The 13,598-nt window shown below is 45.2% G+C and overlaps 1 protein-coding gene across 2 annotated transcripts in view; it reads left to right on the forward strand.

Annotated features, from left to right (window-relative positions):
- The window catches only part of LOC139547797 (tumor necrosis factor alpha-induced protein 2-like), a 39,615-nt gene that overhangs the window by 21,735 nt on the left and 4,282 nt on the right, over positions 1-13,598 (forward strand). For both annotated transcript variants that reach the window (XM_071356879.1, XM_071356878.1), the window contains exons 4-12: positions 6,775-7,450; positions 7,789-7,903; positions 8,595-8,705; positions 9,179-9,279; positions 10,260-10,373; positions 10,818-10,953; positions 12,024-12,146; positions 12,345-12,500; positions 13,358-13,479. In XM_071356879.1, the coding sequence (XP_071212980.1) occupies positions 6,775-7,450; positions 7,789-7,903; positions 8,595-8,705; positions 9,179-9,279; positions 10,260-10,373; positions 10,818-10,953; positions 12,024-12,146; positions 12,345-12,500; positions 13,358-13,479 (1,654 nt within the window). The remainder of the gene's footprint in view (positions 1-6,774; positions 7,451-7,788; positions 7,904-8,594; positions 8,706-9,178; positions 9,280-10,259; positions 10,374-10,817; positions 10,954-12,023; positions 12,147-12,344; positions 12,501-13,357; positions 13,480-13,598) is intronic.

Consider the following 13,598-nt stretch of genomic DNA (forward strand, 5'->3'; position numbering starts at 1 on the left):
TACAGGCACATATTATCTCATCCTAATGAATACACAAACATCAAGATATTATCATAAGGTGCCAGATTACATTTAAACCAAGCATTTTTAAATCTAAGCATACCTTTTGAGCTGTCTGTACACTTCCTCACTTCCCTCATCAACTCATCCCTGACCATATCAAAGTATTTGTTATATTTGATATTCTTCAAGGTAGCCATCCTTTGCCTTCATGACAGCTTTGCACACGCTTGGCATTCTCTCAACCAGCTTCATGAGGTAGTCACCTAGAATGCATTTCAATTAACAAGTGTGCCTTGTTAAAAGTTCATTTGTGGAATTTCTTTCCTTTAATGCGTTTGAGCCAATCGGTTGTGTTGTGACAAGGTAGGGGTGATCGTAGAGATGGTCGCCTCGTTTCGAGTCCATAGGAAGTTATGCAGTATTTTGTTTTTTTATGTATTATTTCTTACATTGTTACCCCAGGAAATCTTAAGTCTTATTACATACAACCGGGAAGAACTATTGGATATATGCACGATGTCAACTTACCAACATTATGACCAGGAATACATCTTTCCCGAAGCGGATCCTCTGTTTGGACCACCACCCAAAACAACGGCGCTGCAGAAAGGGCAGACGAAGTGGCCTCCTGGTCAGGCTCCGTAGACGTGCACATCACTCACCGCTCCCAAGTATACTACTCACCAAGGTCCAGTCTCTTGACAAGGTAGATGAAATTCGAGCAAGGGTTGCCTTCCAGAGAGACATCAAAGATTGTAACATTCTCTGTTTCACGGAAACATGGCTCTCTCTGGATATGTTGTCGGAATTGGTTCAGCCACTGGGCTTCTCCATGCATTGCGCCGACAGAGATAAACACCTCTCTGGGAAGAGGAAGGGCGGGGGTGTATGCTTCATGATTAACAACTCATGGTGTAATCATAACAACATACAGGAACTCAAGTCCTTCTGCTCACCCGACCAAGAATTCCTTACAATCAAATGCCGGCCATATTACCTCCCAAGAGAATTCTCGTCAGATATCGTCACAGCTGTGTACATTCCCTCTCAAGCAGACACCAAGACGGCCCTCAAGGAACTTCACTGGACTCTATGTAAACTGGATATATATATCCTGAGGCTGCATTTATTTTAGCTGGGGATTTTAACAAAGCAAATTTGAGAACAAGGCTACCTAAATTCTATCAGCATATTGATTGCACTACGCGCGGGGGTAATACACTCGATCACTGCTACTCTAACTTCGCGATGCATACAAAGCCCTCCCCCACCATCCCTTCGGCAAATCCGACCACGACGCCATCTTGCTCGTACCGTCTTATAGGCAGAAACTCAAACAGGATGTACCAGTGACGAGAACCATTTAACGCTGGTCTAACCAATCGGAAGCCACGCTTCAAGATTATTTTGATCACGCCGACTGGGATATGTTCCGGTCAGCCTCAGAGAACAACATTGATCTATACGCTGACTCGGTGAGTGAGTTCATAAATAAGTGCATTTTAGATGATGTACCCACTGTGACTATTAAAACCTACCCTAACCAGAAACCATGGATGGATGGCGGCATTCGCGCAAAACTGAAAGCGTAAACTACCGCATTTAACCATGTAAAGAGGTCTGGGAATATGGCTGAAACAGTGTAGTTATTCCCTCCGCAAGGCGATCAAACAAGCAAAATGCCAGTACAGGGACAAAGTGGAGTTGCAATTCAACTGCTCAGACACGAGATGTATGTGGCAGGGTCTACAGGAAATCACGGACTACAAAATGAAAACCAGCCACGTCACGCTTCCAGACAAACTAAACACCTTCTTTGCCCGCTTTGAGGATAATACAGTGCCACTGTTGTGGCCCGCTAACAAGGACTGGGCCCCCCTCTACTCCTCCGTGGCCGACCTGAGTAAAATACTTAAACGTGTTAACCCTCGCAAGGCTGCTGGCCCAGACGGCATCTCTAGCCGCGTCCTCAGAGCATGTGCGGACCAGCTGGGTGGTGTGTTTACGGACATATTCAATCGCTCCCTATCCCAGTCTGCTGTCCCCACATGCTTCAAGATGGCCACCATTGTTCCTGTACCCAAGAAGGCAAAGATAACTGAACTGAATGACTACCGCCCCGTAGCACTCACTTCTGTCATCATGAAGTGCTTTGAGAGACTAGTCAAGGATCATATTACTTCCACCTTACCGGCCACCCTAGACCCACTTCAGTTTGCATACCAACCCAACAGGTCCACAAACGATGCAATCGCCATCGCACTGCACACTGCCCTATCCCATCTGGACAAGAGGAATACCTATGTAAGAATTCTGTTCATTGACTACAGCTCAGCATTCAACACCATAGTACCCTCCAGGCACATCATCAAGCTGGAGGTCCTGGGTCTCAAACCCGCTCTGACCCTCAACACTGGGGCTCCACAAGGGTACGTGCTCAGCCCCCTCCTGTACTCCCTGTTCACCCACGACTGCGTGGCCATGCACGCCTCCAACTCAATCTTCAAGTTTGCAGTCGACACAACAGTAGTGGGCTTGATTACCAACAACGACGAGACAGACTACAGGGAGGAGGTGAGGGCACTCAGAATGTGGTGTCAGGAAAACAACCTCTCACTCAAAGTCAACATAACAAAAGAGATGATTGTGGACTTCAGGAAACAGCAGAGTGAGCACCCCCCTATCCACATAGAAGGGACAGCAGTGGAGAAGGTGGAAAGTTTTAAGTTCCTCGGCGTACACATCACAGACAAACTGAAATGGCCCACCTATACAGACAACCTCAGAAGGCTGACAAAATTTGGCTTGTCACCCAAATCCCTAACAAACTTTTACAGATGCACAATCGAGAGCATCCTGTCGGGCTGTATCACAGCCTGGTACGGCAACTGCACCGCCCTCAACCGCAAGGCTCTTCAGAGGGTGGTGAGGTCTGCCAAACCCATCACCGGGGGCAAACTACCTGCTCTCCATGACACCTACAGCACCCGATGTCACAGGAAGGCCAAAAAGATCATCAAGGACAACAACCACCCGAGCCACCACCTGTTCACACTGCTACCGTCCAGAAGGCGAGGTCAGTACAGATGCATCAAAGCTGGGACCGAGAGAATGAAAAACAGCTTCTATCTCAAGGCCATCAGACTGCTAAACAGCAATCACTAACTCAGAGAGGCTGCTGCCTACATTGAGACCCAATCACTGGCTACTTTAAGAAATGGATCACTAGTCACTTTAAACAATTCCACGTTAAATAATGGCACTTTAATAATGTTTACATATCTTACATTACTCATATCATATGTATATACTGTATTTTATACCATCTATTACACCTTGCCTATGCTACTCGGCCATCGCTCATCCATATATTTATATGTACATATTCTCATTCACCCCTTTAGATTTGTGTGTATTAGGTAGTTGTTGGGAAATTGTTAGATTACTTGTTAGATAATACTGGACTGTCGGAACTAGAAGCACAAGCATTTCACAACACTCGCATTAACGTCTGCTAACATGTGTATGTGACCAATACAATTTGATTTGGTTTGATTTGATTTTGATTTGATTCAGAAGATAGCCCTATTTGGTGAAAGACCAAGTCCATATTATGGCAACAATAGCTCAAATAAGCAAAGAGAAATGACAGTCCATCATTACTTTAAGACATGAAGGTCAGTCAATACGGAAAATATCAAGAACTTTGAAAGTGCAGTCTCAAAAACCATCAAGTGCTATGATGAAACTGGCTCTCATGAGCCAGAAAAGGAAGACCCAGAGTTACCTCTGTTGCAGAGGATACGTTCATTAGAGTTACAAGCCTCAGAAATTGCAGCCCAAATAAATGCTTCCCAGAGTTCAAGTAACAGACACATCTCAACATAAGCTGTTCAGAGGAGACTGCGTGAATCAGGCATTCATGGTCGAATTGCTGCAAAGAAACCACTACTAAAGGACATCAATAAGAAGGAGAGACTTGCTTGGGCCAAGAAACACGAGCAATGGACATTAGACCGGTGGAAATCCAAATTTGAGATTTGTGGTTGCAACCGCCGTGTCTTTGTGAGACGCAGAGTAAGTGAACGGATGATCTCCGCATGTGTGGTTCCCACCGTGAAGCATGGAGGAGGAGGTGTGATGGTGTGGGGGTGCTTTGCTGGTGACACTGTCAGTCATTTATTTCGAGTTCAAGGCACACTTAACAAGCATGGCTACCACATGATTCTGCAGTGATACGCCATCGCATCTGGGTTGCGCTTAGTGGGACTGTCATTTGTTTTTCAACAGGACAACCAGTCTGTGTAAGGGCTATTTGATCAAGAAGGAGAGTGATGGAGTGCTGCATCAGACCTGACCTTGCCTCCACAACCAACCAACCTCAATGCAATTGAGATGGTTTGGGATGAGTTGGACCGCAGAGTGAAGGAAAAGCAGCCAAAGACTGTTGGTAAAGCATTCCAGGTGGTTCCAAGCTGGTTGAGAGAATGCCAAGAGCGTGCAAAGCTGTCATCAAGGCAAAGGGTGGCTACTTTGGTTACTACATGATTCCATATGTGTTATTTCATAATGTTGATGTCTTCACTATTATTCTACCTTGTAGAAAATAGTAAAAAATAAAGAAAAACCCTAGATTGAGTAGGTGGGTCCATAATGTTGACTGGTACTGTATATATATAAGTCCTCAAAGAAAGGCCTTATGATATATATATATATATATATATATATATATATATATATATATATATAGAGGCCTTTCTTTGATGGCCTAGTTATACCCTAACACAGCAGCGTTAGGACACTCCTGGTTTACAGGCCACATCATGCTTGCAAGTCACATTAAGCTGGCTTGCAAAGTGATGTGTAATTCCTATTGGATTCCAGCCAGAGTTAGGATATCCAACAATTTTAACTTATAATCACTGGCAACCTGCATTCAGAATGACTGCCAGGGTAGGGAAGATTGAATACTGAGACTAACTCAATCATCTAAACTGGAACAACCATCTCAGTAACGGATGCAATAAGCCCAACTTCTAACAGATTGGATTAGTTTAAAAAAATATATGTTATTTATCTTTGTGTAGCAAACAATTATTCAACCAATCAACGTATAAGCAAAAACACAGATTTTAAAACAAACAATTATTTAAATCACCCTGTAATAGAGCATGCTGGGAAGATATGATGTACAGGTATGGTTCTATGTACAACACTTAATGCCTTCTAAAGAACCCTTCTTGCTTTCCAAAGGATATCATAATTTTTATTTTTTTAACTTGACAAATCTGAGCGCGCACGTGCCCTTGTATGACGAATCTACTTTGTGTTTTCCTCTAGTTGAGGACCTAAAGGCTTCTTAACAGCTTCTACCCCCAAGCCAAAAGACTCCTGAACACCTAATCAAAGGGCTACCCAGACCTCTCTTTTACGCTGCTGCTACTCTCTGTTCATTATCTATGCATAGTCACTTTAACTCTTCCTACATGTACATATTACCTCAATAACCTCGACTAACCGGTGCCCCCGCACATTGACTCTGAACCGGTACCCCCTGTATATAGCCTCACTATTGTTATTTTACTGCTGCTGTTTAATTATTTGTTACTTTTATTTGTACATTTTTTACTTATCCATTTGTTACTTAACACTTTTTTTTTTTTCTTAAAACGTATTAAATCATTGTTGGTTAAGGGCTTGTAAGTAAGCATTTCACTGTACGGTGAAATGTACCTGTTGTATTCAGTAAATGTGACAAATACAATTTGATTTGATTTGATTTGACAAACAGACTTTTCTGTGAACTGAATCAAAAAGGGCTATTAGACATAAAATACGGGCTTGGTCTTGACAATCAGACTTCATTGATTTTGACGGGCTGTGTTGCTCCTCCCAGAGGGCGAGGGGTGATGTCAGAGAGGAGTGTCTGGTGACTTCGATGGGAAATGGTCGACTTCATCACTGGTTTAAGTACTAATTTAAAAACTTTTTCTCAGACCACATCAGAGTAAGAGATGATGAGATCACCTCAGTGGGTGAGACTGGGCTCTAAAAGTCTATATACACTTAATGGAACTCTCTGAAGCCAAGATGGAGTTCCACAAGAAATACAATTTCTCCACTTTAATGCAAAGCACTGTGTACTTTTATTAAATACTATTTCATAGCTATGCTAGCCGTATAAGAGGCCTCAAACTGATATGGAAGCGTCTAAGGAGAGGACAGTGAATGGACACACGATTAGCCATTCTGTGGGAATCTACTGTAGGATGATTTATGTTTGGCACCCACATGTCCCTGATGGGATCTTTTGAAGTGTGCAACTGAAGTAGAGATGAAACTAACCCACCTCCAGAGAGATCGGTCTAACCGTGTCCAATCTGCCCAAAAACAACACGCCAAAAGGGGACAAACAACATCTGTCTCTCAGGCCTGGAGCCTCTGATATGGATAGGATCTGACGTGGGAACCTGTGTTGGAAGTGACACTGTGGCTTAGCCTTGAGCTTGATGTGAAAACAAACATAGCTCTTTGACACGTTCAAAGCAAAGAATAGTCATGTTTATTTGAGTAGGTCTTGGATTTACATAGGACCATCTGACCAGGTCGTGGGTTGTGTACCATAACAGATAGACAGGTGAGAGCCCAGATCGTTCCATTAGGATCGTGTCTCCATTATACCTTTTGACTTAATACAGCTGTATTGCCTACGCATGATTTATCATGTGTTATGTGGAGTTGTATCATGCATTTCCCTCCTCTCTCCTTTAGTTCTAGAAATTCTGCAGCTGGTGACTAAGAGAGACCTGTTCCTGGCTGACACACACATCCTGGAGCTGGAGCAGGAGTGTAACGAGGCGGCCGCAGCGACCCTGCCCTCATCGCCAGCAGGTGGTGCTATCCCAGAGGACCTCAACAGCCCCGGGAGCAAAGACGGCGGCAGGCGCAAAGCCAAAGACGTGGAGCTGCTGTACAAAGCCCTGCAGAAGGAGCTGTGGGCGGTGGTACGTGAGTCGCTGCGCTCCCCCACGGCGGGGCCCAACCTGGGGCTGGTGGTGCAGGTTCTGCAGCAGGAGGAGCAGGCGGACCGGGACTGGGCGCAGGGTGAGGGGGCGCTCCCCGGAGGCCCCAGACCCAGGCAGCTGAAGCAGCAGTGGAAGGAGGCGTTGGCGGAGGCAGCAAACGGGAGCCTGCCCCAGAGGAATGAGGCCCAGGGCGGGGAGCTGGCGGACTACCTGGACAGGGTGCGGACCCGGGTGGTGGAGGACCTGGGGGCGGCCAAGAGGAATGTGGTGCCAGTGTACCCAGAGGAGTATGAACCGTTCCAGGTGTACCTAAAGAGCTACCACCAGGCGGTGGCCCGCAGACTGCAGAGCATCACTGACGACCAGCTGCTGATTACTGATATCTACTCACTGCTGGACTGGCTCTACAACATCTATAACAAGTGGGTGTCCATCCATTCAATAATTGTGTATTGCAACTTGGGGTTTTACACATATCAGATTCTGGAAGTAGCAGAATTGCATAAAAAACAAGAAAGAACAAAAGTATGTAGCTAAATGTCAGGTTGTAACGAACTTACATAACTTGTCATAAAATGTTTCATTTCATTTTCACTTTATGCTTTCACTGTAACACATGTTACAAGGTGGTGTAATGTTATTGTTCATAATACTGTACATAAATACTGTCAATTATACTGTACATAAACAATCGTTAATTAGTTAAGTGTTACTGTATGAGTATGCCACTGACTCTGTCCTCCTACTGTAATCTCTCCAGGGACGTCCTTGGAACAGTCAGCATGACGATGCCCTTCAACAGGTCCAAGCTGGGGCCACTGTTGCCCTCGGAGACCGTGGACAAACTGGAGCAGGACTGCCTCAACTCCGTCAGGGTAAGGGCCGAACCATCCACCCGTCAACCCCCCCCCCCCCCCCCCCTTCATTTGGTGCGCCCCGTGTCTCCCTACCGGCCTAAGGAAAGGGTGCACCTATGGTCCTTCCTGTCCACCTAAATGGAGGGCTATCACTCCGACCAGTGCAGCCAATCAGTGCGCGGCGTCTCAGGGTCAGCCCATGGGTTTTCCTGTCTGCAACGGCCACCACACAATGGAAGCCAGACAACAGGCCATTTAGCTTAGGTCATTATCAGGTCCAAGTAGGCTAGAACACTGTTGTATGTGGTATTCCAGGCAGTGTTTGCGATGGAGGGTCCAGGTAGGTAGACATGATAGTCCACAAGTAAATCGTACAGAGGAAAAAGAGAACAGAGGTTATTGGCAGCGTGGCCTGTCGGCTGGCAGTCACTCATGCCCCAGCTGAGTCAAGCAACAATGGGAGGAAACCTTAACTTTAAATATAGGGAGGTATTTACAAGGGGTTAGCTGTTACTGGGGATATACTATATACAGTATCATAACAAACCAAGTCAGATTTACAGTATTATCTGTGATTCTATAACTTTTTCCATCTTGATGTGTTGATGGCATCAATTGGAAATATTTCGATAGTTTGTGGCTGGAGAGCTCACAGTGGTTCAGGGCATGGTTGAGTTGTGTCTGACCGCGGGGTCTGGTTGTGTTTCAGGAGAAGGTGACCACAGAGCTGTCTCAGGTGCTGGACGAGGAGGAGAAGCGTTGGATGGAGACGCTGCACATCGAGGAGTATCAGATCACACTGGCTCGCACCGTCATCCAGGTACGCACACGCGCACACACACACACACACACATCAGGAGCTTATGTAAATAACTGATTTCTTCCCCTGATTTTGATGAGGCTGGTCCTGATTGTTTTGTATTGCTGCTAAATGTGGTCATTTTGTATTTTGAGGATAAGCTCATCCATCTGGTGGAGCAGAGAAAACATTCCTCAAGCAGCAGCCAAAGTCAATACAGACACTTCCCTTAGAACTCCATCACAGCTCACTCTTTTAGAGTCACTTCACTGGCCTCTAGTGGCCATGATTGATACTAACACTTTCTATGCATCATCGTCATTCATGCGTCAGTTCATGTTTCACAGATGCCGTGGAAGAGAAAAAGAAAGCGTCTGTTAGCACTTCACACATAATACACATTTGCCAACGTAACATCGGGTGTGTGTGTGTGTGTGTGTGTGTGTGTGTGTGTGTGTGTGTGTGTGTGTGTGTGTGTGTGTGTGTGTGCGCAGAGGCTGCAGGTAGATCTTGAACAGTCAGCTGCCATCAACAGAAACCTGGGTTCCCGTGTGGCTCAGTGCAGTCTGAATGGTCTAGCTGACTTCCTGTACAGGTGAGAGGACCACACACTGTAGAATGACATGTTACACACTGTAGTAGTCCTAGAACACACTGTATCATTACCGATTACATACTAAGGCCTAGAACACACTGTATCATTACATATTACATACTAAGGCCTAGAACACACTGTATCATTCCATATTACATACTAAGCCCTAGAACACACTGTATCATTACATATTACATACTAAGGCCTAGAACACACTGTATCATTCCATATGACATACTAAGGCCTAGAACACACTGTATCATTACATATTACATACTAAGGCCTAGAACACACTGTATCATTCCATATGACATACTAAGGCCTAGAACACACTGTATCATTACCGATTACATACTAAGGCCTAGAACACACTGTATCATTACATATGACATACTGAGGCCTAGAACACACTGTATCATTCCATATGACATACTAAGGCCTAGAACACACTGTATCATTCCATATGACATACTAAGGCCTAGAACACACTGTATCATTCCATATGACATACTAAGGCCTAGAACACACTGTATCATTCCATATTACATACTAAGGCCTAGAACACACTGTATCATTACATATGACATACTAAGGCCTAGAACACACTGTATCATTCCATATGACATACTAAGGCCTAGAACACACTGTATCATTCCATATGACATACTAAGGCCTAGAACACACTGTATCATTCCATATGACATACTAAGGCCTAGAACACACTGTATCATTCCATATGACATACTAAGGCCTAGAACACACTGTATCATTCCATATGACATACTAAGGCCTAGAACAAAGTCTCTGTCATCCTTCATAGAATGACACAGGGCCAAACCTATAGTTTCCTCACTGCCAGCAACATTTTATTGTGCAATAATTCTAGAATATATCAACTGGAATCAACCAGTTCAACTGGAATATGGAAAGGAACATCTCTATGAGACATTCTAATACTGTTAATATTGCTTAACTTCCAGCTTCCAAAGGAAAGTGGAGATGTTCCACGAGGGTCTGGTCAACATGGTTGGGGATAACGAGGATGGATATGTCTCCAAGACCATCGCCCTGGTCAACTGCTGTCCCCCTTTCAGGTAGGACTGTTGTAGCAGGAGTAGCCTGCATTGTGTTATAGTAGGTCTATTTCCCCAATAATACAGAAATACAGCCAGTATGATGCAAAACGCAGCATCCTTTCGATATATTTTTAAGTTATATATCTTGAAAACTGGATTGCAGACATGCAAAACATCCTGAGACTATATCAACAATGGACTAATAAAACAAATACCCGAAAATTGTTTTTGGGTGGAGTTTTCTTTTAACTACTATACTCAAAAACAAGATTTTAGTATTTTGTCCATTAGTCCACTGTTAATACAATCGCCCAAAATGGTGCATATCAGCCGTCAAGTTTTCAAGTACAGAGCAAAAACTGTCTCGATGATGTGTTTTGCATCATAGTATTCCTTAAAACATGCATAAATCATGTAAATGTACAATGTATTCATTAGTCTGCTGTGACTGTGTGTGTGCAGGGGTTTTGTCCAGCGCTGTGTGCAGTGCGACCCTGCCATCAGTGAGGACTCAGCCAGGCGAGCAAACACTTCCCTGGACCGAATAGTCAACCAGGGAGTGAAGGTGCTGAGCGACAGACTGTATGAGCGCATAAGGGTAAGTGTTCTTAACACACACACGCACGCGGGCGAACACACACACCACATACACACACTCACACAAAGGATTCATAAACACACCCATGGTCACAGCTTTCCAAAACAACATGTAAACAACCTCACATGCACACACACACACACACACACACACACACACACACACACACACACACACACACACACACACACACACACACACACACACACACACACACACACACACACACACACACACACACACACACACACACACACACACACACACAGCTATGTCTTACTATACTTTTTGGGGACCAACAATTGATTCCCATTCAAAATCATATTTTCCCTAACCCTTAACCCTAAATCTAAATCTAACCCTTACCTTAAACCTAACCTTAACCCCTTACCATAACCCAAAACCTAACACATAAACCCAAAATAGCCTTTTTGTCCTCACTTCTCAGAATTTTAGTTGGCTTACTATTCTTATGATGACTCCTGGTACTCACAAAAATAGTGAAACATTTACACCCCCCCCCTCACACCCTCAAGCGTCCCTCTGTCTGCCAAGTGTCCCAGAATATAAAGCACATCTTATCAGTGTTCTCCTCATGGCTTGCCCTCAAAGTTCTCAGGGATGTGCTGAGGAACTGAGGCCCTAAAATAGACGCTCCAATGTGACAAACATGGTTAAATAAGATTAGATTGGCAGCATGCCACATAGTTACTGGCAGGCTATGAAGTTCCACTCCTCTTCAGTAGCCGCCATAGAGACGGGCATTGCCAGTCCTCCAGAGGCACAGAGCCGCATGTCGCATCCTCTTGACCGAGCTGGGGCTTTTTATGCTGTTGTCGTCGGGTAGGAAGTCACAATCTATGGAATTTGTGGTCCAAACGGCCCACACATCCTGATAGGAAGACACAACTCCAGTCGGACAGTTTAGTTATGCATCAAACAAGGATCTGACTCAGGTAACGTGGCCGTCTCCACACCCACATCTCTCTGCCTCCTTCTCTTCTTCATTCTCTCACCATTTTCCTGTCTCTCTCGCTCCCTCACATTTTCCCTCTCCTGGCCATATTTAGCCCTTCTTTGACAAGCTGGTGAAGAGGAAGTGGCTGAACAACACAGAGACCTATGAGCAAATCGAGTCCCATATTAAGGAACACTTCAAGAAGTTCCGCAGGGTGGACAGCCCACCCTATCAGGTACATGGCAGAGACACAGCAAGTATGAGCCATGTAAACATGAGGAGGTGCTAAGGTCCTCTGGCACAATGTACACTAATAACTCAAAGTTCTGGTACTGTTTTTAATTCTAAGCAACATGGGGTTTTTTTTATCGATTGACTGAACGGATGATTGGTTGATAGAATGAATGAATTAATCTTTCCCTTGTTCTCCCAGGTCCTGGTGGGAGAGGTGCATAGACGGGTTCTGATGGAATACCTGCGCTCCATCATGAGGGGGAGGATCATCTGCACGTCGTTCAGAATGAGGAAGAGGATGGCGGGACGACTGCGCGACGAGGGCAAGCAGATGGAAGTGCTCTTCAAAGATCTGGTGAGCCATTCTAGAACAACTATATTAGAGAAGTGTTGTCAGAGCAACGGTGCTGCCTGTGACATGACGCAACGGACAGTGTGCGTGTGTGAGTGTGTGTGTGTTTGCACTCACGAGTGTGTGCTCATTAATCACGTTTGACTGGTATGTGGCCTGTCTGTGAGGGTTACTGAAACAACTCCGGATGAGTTCGAACAAAGGAGACAAGTGAAGAATGGATACTGTAGCCGAGATAGAGATGAATGACCAGACAGGCCGTATGCACAAGTGGGCAATCACCTCACCCCAGCCCACTCCCTATCCTTCCCCTGTGGCGTCCGCCCCTTGCTCTAGATAAAACATCCGTTTGTCACCTCTCTGGACAACAGGATAGCGTTGTTTAGAGACGAGTGGTCTGGCATCCTGCCCTGGGCTTTAGAAGCCCTGACCGGCCTTTCGGGTCGAGTGGAGGACCAGGATGGACTGGTCGACCACACGGTTTAGTCTTCTCAGAATAACAGGGTCACTTTGATGCTCAGGTAATTGAGTTTGCATGCTCAGTACTGTCGGTGTACTTCTAACCTTGGTGTTTTGGGTCTATGTTATCTGATGGTTCCCTCTAGTCAAACGAATGTGTGAACATCACCAATCTAGTTGTAACCATTAAGACTTGAAACCACGTAATCTAGTTCTGGGTTTAATCCGTTGCCAAGGTCTTAGATTCAAAGGCTTTGAGTCAGAGAATAGCCAGTTGACCTGTCATGAGCTGCAGAGGTATTTGAACATGAATAGCCCTGTTAATACTGTTGTATCCTCATCTGTGCTGTGTAGAGGATCTGTTCTGATCACACCTCTCTCTATCTATCTCTCCCCTTTAGGAATCTCCCTCCTCCTGGCTGGACAGTGCTATCCCACACCTCTCTGAGATCATCCTCCTGGAAGACATCCCCTCCATCCAAATGGAGGTGGGGGTCCTGGTGAGGGAGTTCCCAGACATTCGGTAAGGAACACGGGAGGCAGCGATCACCTACGCGGAATGACAGTCATATTTTCAGGACTTCCATCGAGCCACGCGATCACCAACATTTCCAAAAGCTCAGGTTGACTGAAACACCCCAA

This window comes from Salvelinus alpinus, chromosome 21, assembly GCF_045679555.1.
Source record: "Salvelinus alpinus chromosome 21, SLU_Salpinus.1, whole genome shotgun sequence".
Lineage (NCBI taxonomy): Eukaryota > Metazoa > Chordata > Actinopteri > Salmoniformes > Salmonidae > Salvelinus > Salvelinus alpinus.